The sequence below is a fragment of the Mus musculus genome, chromosome 5 (assembly GCF_000001635.26).
Source record: "Mus musculus strain C57BL/6J chromosome 5, GRCm38.p6 C57BL/6J".
Classification (NCBI taxonomy): Eukaryota; Metazoa; Chordata; class Mammalia; order Rodentia; family Muridae; genus Mus; species Mus musculus.
In genome coordinates, this window is record NC_000071.6 from 18002362 (window position 1) to 18024448 (window position 22087).

A 22087-nucleotide genomic window follows, 5' to 3' on the forward strand; every position below is an offset into this window, starting at 1 on the left:
TTAAAGGTAACCAGACTTTATTAGCATACAACCATTATGTTACCTCTTATACACAGTTTTACTTTTCTCCTTGAGGAAAACTTTAGGTGCTAAATCCACTTTTAAGGGTAAAAGAACTTTGTTTTAAAGTCATTGTGGTAGATCAGTGGTTCTCAGCCTTCCTAGTGCTGTCATCCAGTAATACAGTTCCACATGTGGTGACTCCCAAGTATAAAATTATGTTGTTACTACTTCATAACTGAAATTTTACTGTTTTATGTATTATAATGTAAAAATCTGACATACAGGCTATCTAACATCCAACCCCTATGAAAGGGTTGTTTGACTCCCCCAACTGGGTTGCCACCCACAGACTGAGAACTGCTGTGTTAGATGCTAATACATCTGAACTTCGTAACAGAATCTCTGAGCAAATTTAACTTTGTAGGCAATAACTAACATTTGCTATGACTATACCCTCAAAGTTCTTTGGAAAGACACCAAACTTTAAAATCCGTATGCAGGCATGGCTCACTTTTGCATTTAAATTTGTCACAGAAGTAGCCATATTGCTAAGCCATTTAATCCGTAGTGTCATACACAACACTACAAATGAAGGGAAATACAGTTTTAATTGTAGATCGAGCTTGAAAGGATAAAGATACTAAGAATAGTTTTCATTCTTTAGTCTAACAGACTCAGAGCACAGAGCTGATCAAGCTTACATTTAACCATTGCCAAGCTTTAGATACTGTGATCAATAAAACAAAAACCAAATAAACAGAAGGAACAAACAAGCAAAGAGTTCACTCCAGTAACAGTAGGAATTCTGGAAGTGTTAAGGGCTTCACCATGCACTGATAGACAGTGGTGTGGCTACAGTACATAGATGGCTATAATGTTCTAAACTAAGTAATCCATGTAAAAATCACCCAAACAATTAATAACTCTCAAACAATTCAAATTGTTATACACACCAATCGCTATCTTAGAATGGAAACTGAGTGATTTCCGTAACAGGATCTTTGAGGAGCTTGTAATAACTGTTGCAGCAAACATTCCAAGGCAGCATAATACATAGAAATACATCTATACAGTTCTGCATGGGGAAAGACCATTCCGTATCTCAATCTATATGATAGTGAGTCTGTCCTACAGATTTCATAAGTCTAGGGCTAAAGTGGCTTTGAGGAGTTCTTAGAGAAGAGTTCTCCAGGAGCTCTGTGGATTCCGCACTCTGCAACTGTGACATCTGAGCTCCCAAGGCCTGCCCATCAGATCAGTAGCATGATAACAAACAAGAAATAGAGTTTGTTTTCCAACATACTTTAAAGTCTTAAAATACATTTTCACTGAATTGCAGTGTATCCGATGTAAAGTCAAAAATAAAATATACTCCATTCGATTTTGTTTTTCTTAGCTACCTTAATGACTTAGACAGACTCACAGCCCCTGGGTACGTGCCAAATGAGCAAGATGTTCTACATTCCCGGGTGAAAACCACTGGTATCATTGAAACTCAATTCTCCTTTAAAGACTTGAACTTCAGGTATGTTCTAACCTGCTTTCTAAGTGTGGGTGGAGTATGCTTTCGGCTCAGTATTTCATCATCGAGTCAAGTGCAGTGATTTTGGAATTAGCTGGCTAGACCCCACCCTTCATTCCTGCTGTCCACCCCATCCCACTCTGAGCCTGTCCTTCCTTCTAGGCTGCATTTCTCAAACAAGTGGTAGCCCAATTCTGTTTTCTAATACTTAAGAATGACTTTTTGAGTTTGTTTTTTTAAGAAAATATATTTAAATAGCCTTTTAGCAACTGATGTCAGAGATACTATTTTGTTTGCCTGCTTACTTCTCTATTTGCTTGAAATATTCCTTAAATTTACCTTAGCTTAAAATGGAAATAATTAAAATACTATTATTTGAATGTGATTCTATTTAGAAAGCACATTTCCATCATCCTGGTTTTGGTATGGAAATGAGTGTCCTATTGTTTTTGCCATTGTGTTGAATTCCCATTCAAGTAAACCCTTGAAAGTGTACTATCAAATCCTCTTTAGATTTACTAAGAAATGTAAACCATAATACAGTTAGACAGCATCTCTTGGTTTTTAACAGCTTTCACATATTCCCCCCTGAGGTAGGGCAATATATTTGTTCCTATTTATACAAAGTTTAACACTTTTCTTTTTTTTATGTTATATTTTTTATTAGATATGTTTTTTATTTACATTTCAAATGTTATCTCCTTTCCTAGTTTTCCCTCTGAAAATCCCCTACCCTTTCCCCCCTCCCCCTGCTTCACAACTCACCCACTTTCATTCCTGGTCCTGGCATTCCCCTATACTGGGGCATAGAACCTTCACAGGACTAAGGGCCTCTCCTCCCATTGATGACCGACTGGGCCATCCTCTGCTACATATATAGCTAGAGTCACAAGTTCCACCATGTGTTTTCTTTAATTGGTGGTTTAGTTCTGTGGGGCTGAGGGGTGATGGGGAAGAGGGGAGGGAGGGGAGCACATGTCCTGCCAGAGTTCCTGTGCTCTGGATGCGGGAGGATTGCCAGAGGCTTTCTACTAACCCCAGCCCAGGTGGCCATCTGGCTGTGTGAAGCCACTGGACCCCACTCCACAGGGGGTGGACAAGGGGCAACCCCTAATACCAGGGGCCCCACTTCAACACTCTCAGCCCCAGAGATATGGGAGAGAGGGCAGAGAGAGAAAGGTTCCCACATAGGCAAGAGTCTTAAGTCTGGTCTGTGGCTGGAGCACAGGAAGGCCTTCTGACGGGAGATTAGGCATGGCTCATTAGGAGAAAGCCTATCCTATCATCCAAGCACAGCGGGCCTTGATGAACAGAGACAGTCTATGGTTTTAGAGCTTTATTGTAGAAAGGCAGAAGGAAAGAGAAAAGGTAGAAAGAGAAAGAGAGAGTGGCCATGGCCAAGAGGAGGGGAGGGGGAAAGAGAGAGAAAGAGGAAAGGCTAGAGAGTAAGATGTTAGAGAGAGAGAGAGCTAGTAGAGAGAGTAAGAAAGGGAGGAGGGGCCAAGCAGCCCCTCCTATAGTGGGCTTGTATTATCTTGCTGTTGCTAGGTAACAGAGAGGAGTCTAGCCTGAAGGCCAGAAGCTTGGGACATTATGTACATGACTACTAGCCACAGCTTCTCCTGTGGAGGATGTGGGGGCTGTAATTTCTACACCAGCCAGGAGTCCAGGAGACATGAGGGAATGCCTTCTGTCCCATGTAGGTGAATTATCACCACCAGGTTCCACCGGGGGTCACAACCTCAACTCTGAAGACCAGGATGTCTGTGCATAGCCCATTGCCCCACATAGTTCCAAGGAGCTCTGGGGGTACTGGTTAGTTCAGATTGATTTTCCTCCTATGGGGCTTCAGTCCCCTTCAGCTCTCTGGGTATTTCTCTGGCTCCTTCATTGGGGACCTTATACAAAGTTCAACAATTTTCTATGGATTAAGAATGAGGTGGAATATTAATAATAGCAGGTTCCAACTAAATACGTTAGTAATGAAAACATACTAAAACTACATAAGAAACAAGGTCATGCCCACAATAATGAAAATATACTCAAAGAATTAAAAAATAAAAAAACCTAGAGAACAGCAGACATGATTTTTTAAAAACCCTTATGAGAAAAAAAATGTAAGTAAATGCTAATTAGCCAATATCCTCAACTCAGTTAAAAGGGAATAAAAATTTTGAAAGACTGCAAAGTGTCAAAATTGGTTATTATTAGCTAGCTAGTTAAAACAGCTATTATACAGGATATTTTTAAGTGGTATGGAAGTAATGTCTTCTAAATTCGTACTAAATTTCAGGCCTACATATAGTTAATTTTCTGGAAAACTGGTCAAATATCAAAGCAGGGCAAAGGGCCACAGAGAATGAAGTCAACTCTCCCTTGGCAAACTCCAACAAATTCTCCTAAGTTCTAGCTCAGCCTGGTTGCAGCCAGATGCTCTTTGCCCCAGTTTCTGAAGGTTTCCTTTGGGAGCCAAGTCCACAGCTGCTCCCCCTGTCTCCCTCTGCCATGCCAAGGACCTTTTCACATCCTCCCTTTTCTGTTTGCTCTCTTTTTTCTCTTCTAGTTCCTATGGCACAGGCTAGAATTGCTATGGCCTTGAGGCTAGTCATGCCAAATATCCCTTCTTTGGATCTCTAGGAAACCGCAGCAGCAGCTATGGATCTCTTAGATAGCACACTTAGGATAAAGGTTGGATCAAGTTAGCAGTCAGCACAGAGTTAGTGTCTTGATGCTACATAAGCAACTGGAGTTTCCTCAGACCCAGGTTATATGAACCACACAGCAGTTTTGGTAATTAATGACACCTGCTAGATATCACAAACCTCCCAGTGCTGGCACTACCCACCACACTGACTTTCTGTCTTCACAAGGGACTCCTGAATTAGCTGGTTCTCTGGTTCTAACATTCCAGGCACAAGGACATTTATGCTTGCTGTACTCTTTACTTAACGTGGTTTTGCTCCTTTTTATCATAAAGATTAAAAAAAAATGATACTCACCCCTCAGAGTCTTGACCTTCCATCTGTTTCCTGGCTATATGTATTTTTCACTCTTATAGGCAACAGTGTTTGGGTGCATGTCTAACAAAGGCCTTTCCAATGCAGTAGGGCAAATGAATAATGGGGGAATCAAGCCTAGTTTGTGGTTATTGATTTCTCTGGTGTAAATACTTCCTCCATGTGACAGTTTGAAGCTACTAGTGTTATATTCACATGCAAAGTGAGAAGGACATTCAAACAAACAGCTGTCTCCACAATTCTGGAAGCATGCAAATTAATACACCAAACTTGTCTCCTTTTTTTCTTCTTGTTACCAGTTCATAACTTCCCTGCTACTTTTTCATTTCCCTTTTTTGTTCCCATTTCTAATTTATGAACTCTCAACCTTAGAAAGTCAGGGCCCACATGTGGTTTTTGATCTACTGCCAGTGCCTACCCATAGTGATTAGCCAGAGGAAGCAAATAGTCAGCTTTAATTGACTCTGCAGTAGTATCACATGAAGAAGCATTCATCCAAAATTGGTGCATGTGACATGATAAGCTGGGTGGTGCTATATTTATATATGATAAAGCATCAAGAAACGAACTTTGGGAGCAAATTTCCAAATAGCATACAAAGAAATGAAGTAGTCTTCAAAATGTACATAGTCCCTTTTTAAAAGGAATGTATCTTTGCATGATGTCATTGATGGCTGTTAGATACGTTGGTATGGAAAGCATTCTTTTCTTAAAGTGTAAATATTGTATACAGTTGGTACTCTTTCACAATCCCTCTCAGAGAAAAATGATAGGCGAGAAAAAAACTACAGCTTGGTGAAGAATTTTAATGTCTATTCACATCAATTGATATATCATGGTTGTTTAATACATCCTTAAAGTTTAACCATCTTTCTTTCAAGGACTGAGTAGAATAATTCAAATGTATAGGCTTTCATAGTACATATAACATTCTGAATTCCAAAATTAAATATAAAAACAATGTACCTTCAGGCTTCCCTTCAACACTCACCCAGGTGTTAAAATACATTACCTTACCATTGATTTGTGTTAGCATAGCACAAGTCAGCCTAAGACGATTTAAAACTAAAGAGTTAATTTACATTAGTTAATTTACATACATATAGAGAACTTCAGAATTTGAAATGGGAATGAATACCAAATGAAAAGCTCTCTCTGCCAAAGTGATGGATCAATGGATCGGCTCCATGAATCATATAATTTAATGGAAATTATCCTAGAATTCTTCTCAAGCCAGTGTGCCAACTGTCAAGCTGATAGGACAACGTATCTGAAAGTTCTTCTCAAAGCAGAGCGTGCTAACTGATGATCTGACCACTGATGTCTACTGATGTTCAAGTTCCTACCTCACTGGAAAATAAAATGCAAATCTAAGCCCTTCTGCTGTTGAGTAATTCCCTATACTTAAGTGACTTAGGAACAAATCTAAACTGAGTTATCAATTGTAAAAAAGTCATTTTCTCCGTAAATGCTCTGCAATTAAAGAACTGAAAAGACTCTGTGTAAGAGCCAGAAAGGCTGGAAACCTCGCCATAGAGCTTAACAACTGTAAATCTGGCATAACTACTGTCAGAGAGAGAGAGAGAGAGAGAGAGAGAGAGAGAGAGAGAGAGAGAAAGAGAGAGAGAAAGGGAGAGAGAGAGAGAGAGAGAGAGAGAGAGAGTCTTCCTAAAATATAAAGTAGAATTCTATTCACTGTGTTCATTTCCAAATGTATGAGTAGCCAGACTTAGCAGCAGGGCTTGTTGTTTACCCAGCAGCTAAATCCCAGTTTATATTTGTTATTCTCTATTAGAACTCATATAATGTTAATTTACATATGCTGCATGTTAGTTACATATGTGGGCATGATTAATGATACCAATATAATATATGGTTGAATTTGACTATTGGTTTGCTTTGCAGAGCTGGGCATAAAACTTAGGGACTTCAACATACTAGGCAGCGTCCCCTTGTGCTGAAATGTTCTCTTAACCTTTGATTTTGAGATAAGTAGCATTAGGCTGCCCATGAAATCACAAAGTAGCCTAAGATAGCTTCAAACTTATCAGCCGTCTGCCTCCATCTCGTAAGTGTTGAGATTATATGTATGTACCAACATACATAATCTAGAATTTATTTTAATGACTTCATGATTTTAAATTATAAGGCAGAATTATTTTTTGTTTTTTATTGAAAATGGGTTTTTCATACACTATATTCTAATTATTCATCATTTAAAATGATAGTTCACATGATAAATGGCATTTGTAACTATGACAATTTTTGGACTGGACTCACTTTTGGCTCTAAATCTTTTTGATTATTTTTTTAATGTCAAGACTAATTAAGTGATTTAGACATACCTCTGTGCATGCCTTGGTGTCAGTTAATATCCGTTCTTCTCTGTTTTCAAAACAGGGCTAGAGAAAGAAGTATACAGATCATTTGACTGGTTGCATAATGATGCACACAGTCAGCAATTCACATCCTCACTTGTAACCATCCTAAGACGGTAAACCAATTTTGCCTTAGTCATCATCTTCAACAAATCTCACTTAACAGAATAGTTCAAAACAATTTCCTGTAATAATTAGCACTTGTTTTTTTTTTTTTTAATATGGCTATAGAATAGAAAAGGTTAGATGCAGTACATTTTCAGAGACCCATGCCTACGGAAGCAGTAATGACATCTACCACAAATGAGTTACAGAAGCATTGCCAGTGATTAGCTCTCATTGATTATGTGATTGACTATGTATTACAGAGATTGTAATAGTCAAATTATTCATACTAATTTATTATAATGTGAGGCATAAGTACTTTTGTGTCATCAAATATTTAGCCAACTATTTGATGTAAATTCATAAAATTTAACAGCCTTCCAACTGATTAAGTAGACCCATAAAATTCAACTCTTTAGTCAGCTGTTTAACCCAGTCACAGGACTCTGGTGACTTGCCCTATTTTAATATCATGGACAATTTAAGACATAATCAATATTTGGATATTGCTTAAAAGCCCAGCTTGTTCATTTTTATCTATATCCTAATTAATAATTTATTTTTTTTTTAATTTCCAGAATCCTAATTTTACCAAACAGGAGTTTGAAAATGTTTATAAAACCTTACTAAAAATTAACTAAATAACCTTCCCCCATATCTAAAATTAGTACTTCAAGCTGCACGTAACATTTTGAAAGTCTCATTGTGGAAGCTAAAGCTATCAATGCATGACCATTTCTATCAGTCTGAACCATCAGACAATGACGATAGATGGTTTTTGGTTTTGTTTTTCACAGAATGGTCACAGTGTGTGTGTGTAATCAATTGTATACGTAATCTCTTTTTTCCTAGCTTTAGCTAATTTGAAAAGGTTACATTAATTAATACCTCTGTAAAATAGGTCTCAACTTGAATTTGATAAGAAGCTGAAGTTAAACATATGTATGTGAAATAAACCACTATGATAACAGAGAAAGAAGGCCTAACTTTTCATAAAGCTAATGTGATATGCAGGGGAATCAACATAAAATCAGCTCTCTGGACCTTCATCTCATTTGCTAATGAACATTTCAGTTCAACAACAACAGATGGTCTAGAGAAACGTGCAGTGATCTCTGGCCCCTGCTTTCTGTTTCATTCTGTACAGAAAACATTCTGTGACTCATGTGAGTCATAAACAGCAAGATCGTAAAGATTCGTACGAAGATGGACTTTAGAAAACATTTTGTCACTAGGAACAAAGACTGAATGATCTTTGTTCCCCCTTTCTTGAAAGAAAGCTAAGATCTGAGATCGTTAACCATGTTTATGGGTGCATGTTCAGCTGTTCAAAGCTGAGAACAGAGTTTAGGGCATGTTCTCTAAGTCCCACCATCTTATAGTGAATTTAGTCAAAAAGGAATACTTAAAAATACTTTTAGAAAAATCTTAGCTCAATTCTGCAAAGACTCGGCCTTTAGTGGGCAGAATATTATTTTCCCTCCTGATACAAAAAGAACTGTTTCTTGTTTTGTTTTGTTTTGTTTTGTTTTGTTTTGGTTTGGTTTGGTTTGGTTTGGTTTGGTTTGGTTTGGTTTGGTTTGGTTTGGTTTGGTTTGGTTTGGTTTGGTTTGGTTTTTGAGACAGGGTTTCTCTGTGTAGCCCTGGCTGTCCTAAAATTACTCTGTAGACCAGACTGGCCTCAAACTCAGAAATCCGCCTGCCTCTGCCTCCCAAGTGCTGGGATTACAAGTATGTGCTACCTCTGCCCGGTGAAGAACTGTTTTCATGAACAAAGAAATCTATAGCTATTTATTTGTTTCTCAGAAAGAGAGCACAATTAAAATATGGCATTTATGCAAGTGTAAGGTATTGTCACTGATGTTGTGTATCTCCACTGCTTATATTTATCTGAAGAGAAGGACTCTCTCTTATCTGCCATGAGTTACTAGTCAGCTGCAAGGTTGCCAGATCTCCAGAGAAGGTCAGGACCTAACCAATGAGGTAACTGGGCCTCCATTCACCTTGGTCATCACTTTATACTCTTCACAGGCTTTAGGTTGGAGGTGAACCCCTTGAGATCATTGTACTAATGAATATGAAGGAACGTGTGTAGAAAATAAGTATGCAAGAAGGGTGTGAAGCGCCTTTGTACTAATTCTGGTACATTTACGCCCTCCATAAAATTCCTTTCAGAACTTTCCTATCTTTGTCATTCTTATTAGCATTTCACTTAGAATAGAACCTGTGTGAAACATAAAACAAGTTGAAACTAATTTTCGAGAAATCATATTACTCTCCCTATCATAAAATACTAGGTCATCTGCAATAGATTGGAATAGGGATTTTGTTTATTTGTTTTTTGTTTTTTAGCTACAACTGAAAGATAAAGTTTTATTAAGAATTTACAGATTAGACGGCAACTAGACTGAAAACATAATGTGAGTTAAAGGAGAGTAATTCAGAATAGATAAGAATTGAGCATAAAAGCTTGTTAAAAGAAATTCAAGGCCTGCTAGTGGATAGAATTTAACCATCATGTCCTTGACTCCCAGTCCTGATATTCTTCCTGTAAAAAGACACCCTGTTCTCTCCTCAAAATCCAAATCACCTTTTCACGTGATTACATTGTCCTGGGCCCAAGATCACTTAGTTTTCTACTAAGCAGTCATTGGAGAGATGGTTAGATTCCCAGAATAAACTAGAACTATTGATGTCCCTATCTGTTCAAATCTGGTGGGTGTGAACAAGAATGGCAGCTGGACTGGAAAAGCCCGCTATTAATGCTATCTTCGTGATGTGCTTTCCAGAGCCTGAGTTCATGCACAGCCTCGGGCACAGCATCCCGTTCCTTTGATAAGATCCTAGGATCCAAACAGACTAACAGATAACAAAGTGGAGAACATGTATATCACCCACAATCCAGAAGTTCTACACTATTCCTATTGAAAGGTGGGGAAACATGCCAGAAGAAAACTCAATAATAAAAAAAACTGCTGTATGATCTGGAGAGAGATAACTAGAGATCATTCCAGCTAGCTCCACATGCTAGAATGAGTTAGGGACCTATGATGTAGTATATAAGTGTTTATATAAGTAGAGACTATCACACAAATGAGCCTATTATCTAGCACAGAGACTAAAATATAGCAGACTCAGAACTGTTAAATGAATGACAACCTTGAACAAGTTATCCGAACACCTCTGAAAGGTAAGAAAAACAGCTGTAAATTTCTTATAAGTTCCTCCTTCTGAGGCTCTGAGTCAAAGATTCTTCCCTATGCTCAAGAGTTTGCAGCACAGTAGGGGTTTGGGTTGGAGCATTTGAGGAATTTTTTTCTTTTCCCCAGAGATAGCTTTGTTATTTCTGTTCTTATCTTTTTGCCTGTATTTTCCAACTTGTAGTTAAACTTTAGACTTTTTGAATTTTCCCCTCTTATCAGTGGATAAATTTAAGCTTCACTTATCTGTTCTTTCCTGTGTTAACATGAGAAATATGAAGTACAAAGTAATGTTTTTTTTTTCTTTCCTTTAGCCAGCCTCTGACTATGTAGATTGTGTGTGTGGTCTTGAGTTTGCTCTGATACTCCTATTTCTGCCTCCAGAGTACTGGCATTACATACTTGCTTTTATTACAATATCCAACGCATTATACTTCTGCTATTCTTCATGAAATTAGTTGATTGACATTGGTTTGGCTAAGGTTCATCATCTTCTAGATCTGTACATTCAGACGCTTTCACTAATTATCATCTCCATCTCAGATATTCCTGTAGCTTATAACTTAGTTTCAACCTTATCAAATGTCTTCTGTCCTCAGTTTAAAGTAGCCTCAGTAACATAATAAACAATGTCAATCTTCCATACAAATTATTAATTATCTCCTACTCCACACCTCAATGACTGCAATATAAAAATCTAAGATTCCTACGAGTCAGTTACTCTACAGCTAGTCAACCATAAGCAGCTCGTTGAGACTCCTTCAATCTTTTGTTTTTGCTGTTTCCTCTTTTGCTGATACCCAGATGTTTCCCTAGACACCTGCTAAAACTCAATTCCTCATTTTCTTAGATTTTCACAGTTGGCATTTTTTTTGTAATTACTCATCAGTGCACTGTAGTTTATAACCCTTCTCTACTAGCTACACTTGACTAATGACAGATTAGAAAGCTAAATCTTTCAGTGACTAGTATTACAAACATTCTATAACCTTTGATTAAACAGACAATGAATAGTTGAGGTAACTAAGTCAGTTTTTTTGTTCTGGTTTTTAAAAACTTTACTTGCTTTCTGCAGTCACACTCTGTCACCTCACACCTAGATACTTTCACACGTGCTTGTCATAAAAATTGTCCATCCATTTCATTAGCATGGTGCTAAGCAGAAGAACCATACATAGTTTTTAGTGTCTGGTATGGCTCTCACCAAGTGACAGCGGTTCCATATAAAGTAGTGGAAATGAAGAAAGAGAACGTATGAAGTCTCTCAGAATGCCTCCGCTGTGGACAAGACATTGATGACAAAACGTGAAAGTTGAGAGAGAAGTGGTAATGAACAGTGGGGAAAAAAAGAAGCCTGGTATGAGGCCACATATCTGTATGATGCCATATACCTGTATGATGTCATACAGATGTATGATGCCACATACCTGTGATCCTACATTCTGTAACGTGAAAGCAGAAAGAAAGGACAGCCTCAGCTACGTAGTGGATTCATGTCTACTCTGTGCTACAGGAGACCCCATCTCAAAAAATAATTAACTAATTAAAAGGGAAAGAAAACTACGTGACCCCCCCCAAAGGAGAGAGGTCATGAAAGAGCCCTCTAAAAGTTATATTTATGTTGATTTAAACTAAGAGAACACCATGATTTTATTGGGTTGAGAGGAGATTGATATGAACCATCTTCCGAAGAATAGTGAGGATGAGAATAGTCACCACAGACTGTGAGTCATCACAAGTTTATTTCTTATTCTAAAGCAAAGAGAACCCATGGAAAAGAGGAAGGTGAACTTGAAATGTCCAGTCACCATGAAACATATTTAAACAAAGGGGGAAGTTCGGGGCCAGTCTTTCTGGAGGCTGGAAAAGCAGCAACAGGGCAATGTGTGAGGAGGCTTTTACTGGCCCTGAGTAGACACTGGTGACTTCATTTTAGCTGTTCAGTACCTGGAGAAAGGGGAAAGGGTGGTACAAAGAGGGAGTGCTGGCTACTTATCACTTTTCTCTGACACGACAATTGCTACCAATTCGATAATATAGAACTGAGTCAGCACATTTAAACACCTCTTTTTGAATGATTCCCATGATCCTTCAGAATAACTTGAACCCCATTGTGTACTGACATACTTTTTGAATAATTGAATATTTAATTGCATAATACTATGAGTGCTTGCATATTTATCTCTCTGTCAGCCAGCAAGATCTTTGAAAACAGCAATTATATCTTCTCATCTTCATGTAAACTGATTTAAATCAGTGTTAGCACAGAACACAAACTTATTGGATAAAAAAGAAATGCAGGTAGAGATAGAGAGAATCATGTTATCAGATTGACACATCCAATCTTCCAGTCTATTTATTCTTGAAAATATGTATAAACTTTATCAAATTCTTCTAAAACTGATATTTTAAACTGCTTTAAAATTTTCAGTCGTTCAAGTTACCATGAGAATAATTTCACGCAGTCTTATGTGAAGAGGAAAGAATGAGATTTCTCTTTTATTCCCCCTGTAGTGCTTCATCAACTTAGGTTATCCAACAGAAATGGAAAAAAATGAATTTTAAGTTTATTGAAATATGTGTTCAGTGTCAAGCACTGGCCAAAATTTGGAGGAGTAATTTTTTATTTTATTTTATTTTTTAAGAATGTTTGATGTAGGTGGCCAGAGATCAGAGAGAAAAAAATGGATCCACTGCTTTGAAGGAGTCACCTGCATTATATTTTGCGCAGCGCTAAGTGCCTATGACATGGTGCTTGTAGAAGATGAGGAGGTGGTAAGTAAATGAGACGCAGCAGGTGGAGGCTGGGGAGAGAGCAGTGCTATCCAGTGATAGTACTGCACTCACTTCCCAACCCAACGTCCACCTTACAAATGTGCGTGTTATGTCTAGGACTTGCTTGTGATGCCCATGCTCAAACCCTGCAGATGATAATCCTACACGATCTCTTTCTTTACACCACAGAACAGAATGCATGAAAGTCTTCACCTGTTTAACAGCATATGTAATCATAAGTACTTCGCAACCACCTCCATTGTTCTGTTTCTTAACAAGAAAGATCTCTTCCAGGAGAAAGTGGCTAAGGTGCACCTCAGCATTTGCTTTCCAGAATATACTGGTAAGATTGTTCCCCTCGATTCTAGATAGTACACTCTGTAAGACACCCCCTATCTTTCTCTCTCTCTCTCTCTCTCTCTCTCTCTCTCTCTCTCTCTCTCTTTCTCTCTCTCTCTCTCTCTCTCTCTCTCTCTCTCTCTCTCTCTCTCTCTCTGTGTGTGTGTGTGTGTGTGTGTGTGTGTGTGTGTGATGTACTTGTTACTGTTGGGTATATATAAATGCGTTTATGGCTGTCCATGCAAGCTTGTGTGCATACTTATATACTTTCGGGAGTGGTATTCGATATCTTTCTTAATCATTCTCCACCCTTTAAAAATTACTGAGTTTTAACCTAAATATGTGTGATCTTAGAAGAATTTATGTGCACCATATGTGGTAGTACCCTTGGAGGGTAGAGCAGGGCTCTGGATACCCTGAATCTGGAATTACAGACAATAGTGAATCACCTTGTAGGTTCTGTGAACCAAATTTAGGTCCTTGTGAGAGTAGTATATGCTTTTTAACCTCTGAGAAATATGTCCACCCGCCTCTGTCCTAACCTTTATTTTTTGAGACATGGTTCCTCCCAGAACTTGAAATTCATCTATGCAAGTTAACCAGCTGATCAACGAGCTTAATGAATCCTCTTGTTCCCATCCTCTTTCTCACTCCTTCCTGGGGTTTACAGAAACCCACTGCCACACCCTGGTGTATTCATACATTCTGGGAATCCAAACCCAGGTCCTCACACTTGTGTGGTGGGCTCTTTAGCAACTGAGACATCTCCCCCGCCCTCCTGTTGGATCTGAACATGACTATGATTCCCATTGAAAACACTCTCTCAAAGAGGACCGTTTGCCATACTGTGGAAATTAAAGCAAACACCAATGGAACAAACTGGAAAATGTGCAATTGGTGAGAGTAGCTGCTCTGCAGACACATCAAATGATGCCGTAGGCTGTATTAAATTCTGTATAATAATGTCACTGTAGTCACATTATCTAGAGCTCACAGTACCACACTGGAGCTCAGTAGCTCTTCAGAGTCTACAGTGTTGTAGTCTATTGAACAACTGGAATGGATGTGGCAACAGTGTCCCTTCTCTTTCAATTCCTAATGTCCCACCATTTCATTGCTAATCCTATCAGTCAGTTGCTACTGAGACCATGTAACATGAAACAGTTGGTTTACTTTTAGGGACTACGTTGAGAAACTTAGCTGCACTGATATTAATGAAATTATCTAAGACTGAAATGGTTGAGATTTAAACATAAATGTATGTCTAATTTGACTCTCTGGGTATTAGATGTCCTAAGATCATGGTAGTCTGTCAAAGTAGGTATTTATGCTGACTAATCTTTACTTAGAATGTGTCATTCTATAGTTGCAAACATCATCTATAATGCCTGTACATCTACCATGTGATAAGTACAATCATGAATCTATATTTAATAATGTACTTTAAATATAGACACAGTTAAGGGACATATTTATAATTAATACAGTCTCTTAGAGCAGGTTTTATTCAGATATATGAATACTTTGAGAGTGCAGAGATTTTATGTATTTACTCTGTCCCCCCTCCCATAGGATCCAATTAGTCACATCTTGTATTGATGCAGTGTGCTTGTTGTAATTGATGGAATGATGTTGACACAAAATTAACTGAAGTCCACAGTTTAATTAGGCCTTGTTCTCTGTGTGTTTTGCTAAATGCATGAAATGTTGGCACCTGTTATTAGTCTTCTGTTAAGATAACAAATACCCAAGGTAAATCAGACGGTAACAAGAATGGCATTTTTCTTAATCTCATAATTTGTGAAGTTCCAATCTATAGTCAGTTAGCCCTGTTCCTTCTCAGTCTGTGGCAAGGGATTGTGGCAAAGGGAGCCTGTTAGCTCTCTATCAAATAGAAGCAAGAGAGAAAGAGAGAGAGTTGAGAATCCTACAGTCCCCTTTGAAGGCACACAAAAGACCTCCCCCGAGATCCCACCCCTTAAGAGTTTCTATGATACCCCCTGGTGCCAAGGACCACATCTACAATAAAATATGAAATAGTTCTATTGTTCTCAAATAACCAAGGTTTCACCTATATATGTAGCTGTGCAGTGGCTATGGGTGAACTGGGTTACTTGAAAGGGGGGCTGGAAGTAAGAAAGAGGTGAGTTTGAGAGAAGAATGAAGCCAAGACAAAGGTTCTGATCCAGGCTCAAAGTTTCATATTCAGCACTGCATATTCAGTTTATATAGGGAGAGCCCACTGACCATCCTTTGTTTCAGCTGGATTATGGCGTAAAGCAAGCTCAGCAGGCAGTCTGCTCCTCTAAATTCCTGTAAAAAAATTGCAGGTGCAGATAACTTAGGTTGTAAAACCCATTGTGGCAGGCAAGCATTCAAGGTCTGCTTAGCCTGCTCAAGGCTGGGGGGAAGGACACAGTCCCCAAACTCCAGAAACTATAAATGTTTCTAATATTACTGTTTCACATTTTCCAGAATTTCAAACTGCTGGAATTGTGCAGTGTAGAGCCTTCCCCAGTGACTGGAACAGTTTGCATTCCCACTAGCCTAAGTATAGTTCCTATGATTATGAATTCTTGTTAATATTTACTATCCCAAGCTTTTCATCTTTGTCTTATTTTATTGTCTTTTAATTCATTTGTTTATTTACTAGCACTGGGTATTGACCCCATGGTCTTTTACTAGGCACGTTAAACTCAGCTCTGTCACTGAGCCACCTCTAATCATTGTTGTATTATACGATGCAAATGCTTTTTTTCTCCTATTATTTTTCTTCTAGGAGCAATAAAGTATGAAAGTGAAAATTTTATCTCTAACTCATTAGGAAATCTTCAGGGTCCTTTCTATGGTGTCCTCAGTATATATATATTTTTTGGTGTGAAGCCAATCAGTTAGCTAGTTAGCAGCTCCATGTCTGTCAGCTTTCCTATTTTATGTCTACCCTTCCCCATTTGATCTGCGTGTCATTCCACTAGAGTTTTCTCACACATGGAGTTAAGGGCCACTCTCTATAGCTGTCCACATTTCAGCTCAGCTCCTCAGTCTACCCAGCAGTCAAGCCAAAGAGCTGCCTTACCATTTATCCCATTTCATTTGTATACTGCCTCTACTAAAACTCATGCATTTGCCTGACCAGATCTTCCCAATTCCAGTCTATTTCCCCACTCCAGTCAGAAGGACCAGGCGAGGAGTGTCACCGACCATGATCAGTTGCACTTTCTTGCTTTCCTTCATACATTTTCTCTTCTCTCTTAGTAAGTCCTTGCTCAACACTCTTTCTGCATCCTAGCCATCTGTCATAGTCTTATTTATTTTAGCTTGTATTGAAGCATATCCATAAGTACATGAGCATAACATGAGGTATGTGTTTGAGTGTGTGTTATTTGCCTTGTTATGCCAGTTTTAAATTTTTTTAAAACTAAAATTATATCATTTCTCTCTGCACCCCCTCATTCTTACCCCATCCATATCTGACCATCATCTTCCTGCCTCCCAAATTCACAGCTTCCTCTTATTTAATGTGGTTACATATGCATCTAAATGAAATAACATATAACTCAGAAATTCCAGAAAAGCTGGCATAGTATATGATACCATGTGGGTGCTACACAAATTTCTAAAATCCGACCTTGGACACATTGACTTTGAAATTGAGAGATGATGTGCATAAAGATTCCATATATAAATAGTAATATACAACTTGTTGGTGCTATTTATAGCCACATGATTTTTAAGATGAGATTAATGTTTACTTCTTTCACTTCTTTCTTCACTTAGGACCAAACACATTTGAAGATGCAGGGAACTACATCAAGAACCAGTTTCTAGACCTGAACTTAAAAAAAGAAGATAAGGAAATCTATTCTCACATGACCTGTGCTACTGACACACAAAATGTCAAATTTGTGTTTGATGCAGTGACAGATATAATAATAAAAGAGAACCTCAAAGACTGTGGGCTCTTCTGAGCAACATCACCTGTGATAGCTATAGTCCTTTTAATACAAAAAGGTGCTGTGTATTAGCTTGTATAAATATTAACTGATTTAGAAATGTAACTAGTATTATAAAACAAAAAAAATCACACAAAAATGTTACTGTGGTGTCACATATATCAGGATTCGGTTTTCTTGGGGAACGGAGGGTAGAGTTGCTATGTTCTACTGCTAGAATCTCATGTATCTTGGTAATGATCTCAATATACATTCATGCTATTAACGTTTCTTGGAAATGACCTATAGGGGACCAATTTTTAATCATAGAGTAAGCAATAGAATGTGCTATAATATTTTCCAGGTAGATTTTGATAAGCATACAAAGCCATGTCTATACTACAGAAACTGTACAAAATGATACAAGATATATTTTTAGTCATCAGCTCTTCAATTAGGGTGCCCCACAGTATACACAGTACATGCTTTTGCTGATGGGAAATTGCATGTATTATATATATATATATATATATATATATATATATATATATTTTTTTTTTTTTTCTGATTGGAATTGGATATTATTATAAGTGATATCCTGGGCTTTAGAATTACAATGCTAGTGCTTAAGACTAAAAGGTTTCCTTAATAGAGTTGTTTTTGCTTTGTGGATTTCTGTAATAGTAGCAAGGACATGAGGAAATTTTATATGTTAGCTCTTGAGCTTCTCTATTGAAACTGATCTTAAATTCTGACTCTTTAAATTGATGCCTTTCAAACTGAAAGCTTGTACAAAATGTCTTACTTACCTGAAGATAAAGATGATCATTTCTTTTCCTTTTTAAAACGTGTCTGTCCTTTTAACTTGAAGCATTTCCGATAACACTCATTGCTTCTGCATTTGAGAAAACATATATGGTATATATCTATTTTATACAGACTTTTATACTAGTGCATGAAATTGATAATGATTCATAAAAGATTAAACTAGATTTTTTAACAATGAAAGAGTAATGCAAAGAAGAAGAAATTAAGCATTTACCAGTTTGCAGCTCAGGTTGACCTTGATTGTATGTCAGTAGATCTATTTCACTGCCACAAAACAGAAAACTACACTAAATAAGAGATCCTTACTACATTATCTGTATCTTATTCCTCCCCTGATCAAAAACCACAAAAAAGAAAGAGGTTAAAATATCTCTTAAAAATGTGGTTTTTAATTTTAAATTTTTTAGTAGAAGTTGTAAATTACTGAAGTGTATAAGACATCAATGACAAAAGCATCCTGAAGAATTATTCAGCTCTGACATTGGATAAAGTTTTCTGGCTGAAAAATCAACAAGTATATAACAGACAGCATTTTGATGGAGATAGACAATGCTATAAGATTTCAAGTTCAGAAAGCAAATATGTTAATTATGTCTGATGCTTTATTACTACTCTCATGTAATCTATCTTTCTCTGGTAGTTCATGGAGAATATTTGAGAAAAGAGAGAAAACTGTATTATTTGGAATATTAATACTATTGCTGGTTTGTGTTTACTTTGACTCAACTTTAGTTTTCACTTTCTAATGGAGTAGTCAACATTATCCAATTTGTCTTTCCAAAACACATAATTATTTTGAGCTCATGTATCCTGGGCTTGTCATGGCTTCACCATTTATCCCTCTCTTGCTAGAACTTCTGTTACCCTGACTCAGCCTCTATTCATGGTGTTATTACAACAATAACATGCATAACCATGCCCAGATAGTTTGGGCTCTAGAAAAGAAAGAAAGAAAGAAAGAAAGAAAGAGAGAGAGAGAGAGAGAGAGAGAGAGAGAGAGAGAGAGAGAAAGAAGGAAAGAGAGAAAGAAAGAAAGAAAGAAAGAAAGAGAGAGAGAGAGAGAGAGAAAGAAGGAAAGAGAGAAAGAAAGAAAGAAAGAAAGAAAGAAAGAAAGAAAGAAAGAAAGAGAGAGAGAGAGAGAGAAAGAGAGAAGAATGGAAGGAAGGAAGGAAGGAAGGAAGGAAGGAAGGAAGGAAGGAAGGAAGGAAGGGAGGAAGGAAGGAGGGAAGGAAGGAAGGAAGGAAGGAAGGAAGGAAGGAAGGAAGGAAGGAGGGAGGGAGGGAGGGAGGGAGGGAGGGAGGGAGGGAGGGAGGGAGGGAGGGAGGAAGGGAAGGAAGGAAGCAAGGAAGGAAGGAAGGAAGGAAGGAAGGAAGGAAGGAAGGAAGGAAGGAAGGAAGGAAGGAAGGAGCAAATTGATACTGATTCTTTCCTGCAATTCTATGATTAAACATAAGAAAGATCTTACACAATATAAAAATAGGTATTAAAGTATCAATTTTTACTAAGGAGCAGAACTTTTAGTAGGGAGAAAACAAAGTCTAGTGTTGTTTATTGTTTTAATTTTAAAATAAAATCTATATTTATAGATGTACACTATTTGTGGTTAAAGAAAGAAATTATCTGAAACCTGGAAGACTGACTAATGCCTGAGAAATTCCCACCAAGAAAGGTTATGTTAAATTGGCTAAAGTGAACACACCTGCTTCAAAAGGGCACCCCATCTTGTAATTGGACAATCAGTTACTTTAAAGCATCTCAAAGAAGTGTCCTGTGCTTTACCGTCTCATATTCAAACACATAAAGGACAGTCAAACACACCGAAATGAATGCCACACAGATACACATATACATGATCCATCATAGCGATGATGGATCCATCCTCTGTTATCTGAGGCTTCTCTTCTTGCATGAGCACATTTCTCACCTTTTTCTTGCACTAGATATTTGTCCGCAAGGTTTGGCCAACGCAGACACACTGTACTACCAGAGAAATCTGCTATGCCCTTAACTCATGGATCCCTGTCAGCCACCACAGAGCTTTTCCAGAAGCATGGACTGCTCAGTGGATTAGACTTTGCTTGCTGGTCCCAAGACTAGAGTGATAAGGAAAAGACTTAATGTACCTCATCTCACAATATTGTGAGAGTTGTTGACTGTGAGAGAGTACTTTCTGGAAAGGGAGTTTCAAACTCTGTCAAATGGAAAACTTTTATTCTAAATGTCAGCAATCCAACTGGTGAACAAAATATATAGATTAGTGGCAGTCTGCACATGTCTCATAAAGGGTCAGCCAAGTGTTTCAGACCTTGAACCTAGTACCCTCCCTAGTGCACATGTTCCTACCTTGTCCATCTCCCACTTAGCCACAAAATGTCCTTTGAAACACTAGCTGAGAATTATTTAAACTTGACTTCACCCAGCAATATAAACACAAGAAACTTTTTATTTGTGTGGCTTTATCACTTCTGAATCATAAGGAGACACAGGCTAAAGTGTTATGATTGCTGAACAGAAACCATTTGTAAGATTCATGGGAGAACTTATGTGTTCTATCTCATAGACTAATTCTATTTTGAGTGGAATTCATTAAAAAGCACCTTGGGTCCCCAGTGGAGGAGCTAGAGAAAGAACCCAAGGAGCTGAAGGGGTTTGCAGCTCCGTAGGAGGAACAACAATATGAATGAACCAGTACTCCCAGAACTCTCAGGGATTAAACCACCAACCAAAGATTACATATGAAGGGACCCATGGCTCCAGTCACATATATAGCAGAGGATGGCCTTATTGATCATCAATGGGAGGAGAGGCTCTTGGTCCTGTAAGGCTTGATGCCCCAATGTAGGGGAATGCCAGGACCAGGAAGAGGGAGTGGGTGGGTTGGTGAGCAGGGGTAATAATGAGGGGATAGGATTTTTGGTTTTTGGTTTTTTTTTTTTTTAGGGAAAACTAGGAAAGGGGATAACATTTGAAATGTAAATAAAGAAAATATATAATAAAAAATAAAATAAAAAAATATAAAGCCCTTTGCACTGATGCCTTTCTGAAGACATTCTTACAAGTGATTCTGTTGCCACATGGGGGCACACTTACATTATGTGTTTTCAAACCAAGTGTTGCAGCTCTACTTTGGACTAGCAATAATGTTGATGAAACAGATATCACAAGTACACAAAAAAATCATACTTCATCCTGTCCTTCTAGCTCAATAGTGTGTGCTTGTCTCCTGATAATCACCATAATTTGCAGAAGTCCATAAGTAACAAACTATTGAAGCACCTCTGTCTCTGTAGAATGTGCAGACCATTCTTTGCATGGTCTTGTTATATTCGGTGGCTTTTAATTGTTTAAATCTGAATGGTGATTACGTTTTAAATCTCCCATTATCCTGTGTTATGTTTCAAATGCTGTTTAGTTCATAGTGTCGAGTATAAAAAAAAAATCATCTGAGGGTTCACAACTACAGTGTTTCGCATTGTAATCAACTGTCTGCTTATTAATGAATGCTCTTTCATAAACCATAAGTCACAGTAAAATTTCATTCTGCTAAAAATGAGAGTAATTCTCCTACTCTGTTTATTACAGTGCTTTTTCAGTCACCGATCTACCACATTAGAGGAAACATTCCCTGCGACACTTTTTCTTCCTGACACTGCTGGGATGACACATTTTTCATTAGTAATGGCATAAGTTTTCCTTCCAGCCACATTTGTCACACCAGATAATAATAAAAGAGTCACATAAAAGAACAAGAGACCCTGATTTACATCAAGGGGACATTAATGGCCCTCTAATTACTATGAGCCCTTTCAGATAAAGAATAATGTATGAGACTCACAGCAAAAACATTGTTTTATTTGAAAGACTTATTTTCTAAAGTCAATTCAAATTGTCACAAAACTAAGCAACATATGTAATTGAAAATTGTCAAATTTTGCTTCAATGTATATTGCTTAGTTTTCTCTTCTGACAAAGAAAGAGTGTCAAACAT

At 37.8% G+C, this 22087-nt stretch overlaps 1 protein-coding gene across 1 annotated transcript in view; it reads left to right on the forward strand.

The window, feature by feature from the left end:
- Gnat3 (guanine nucleotide binding protein, alpha transducing 3) overlaps positions 1 to 17307 on the forward strand; it is a 57099-nt gene extending 39792 nt beyond the window's left edge. The window contains exons 5-8 of the mRNA NM_001081143.1: positions 1400 to 1528; positions 12871 to 13000; positions 13190 to 13343; positions 17117 to 17307. Coding sequence (NP_001074612.1) covers positions 1400 to 1528; positions 12871 to 13000; positions 13190 to 13343; positions 17117 to 17307 — 604 coding nt within the window. The remainder of the gene's footprint in view (positions 1 to 1399; positions 1529 to 12870; positions 13001 to 13189; positions 13344 to 17116) is intronic.
- The last annotated feature ends 4780 nt before the right edge of the window (positions 17308 to 22087 follow it).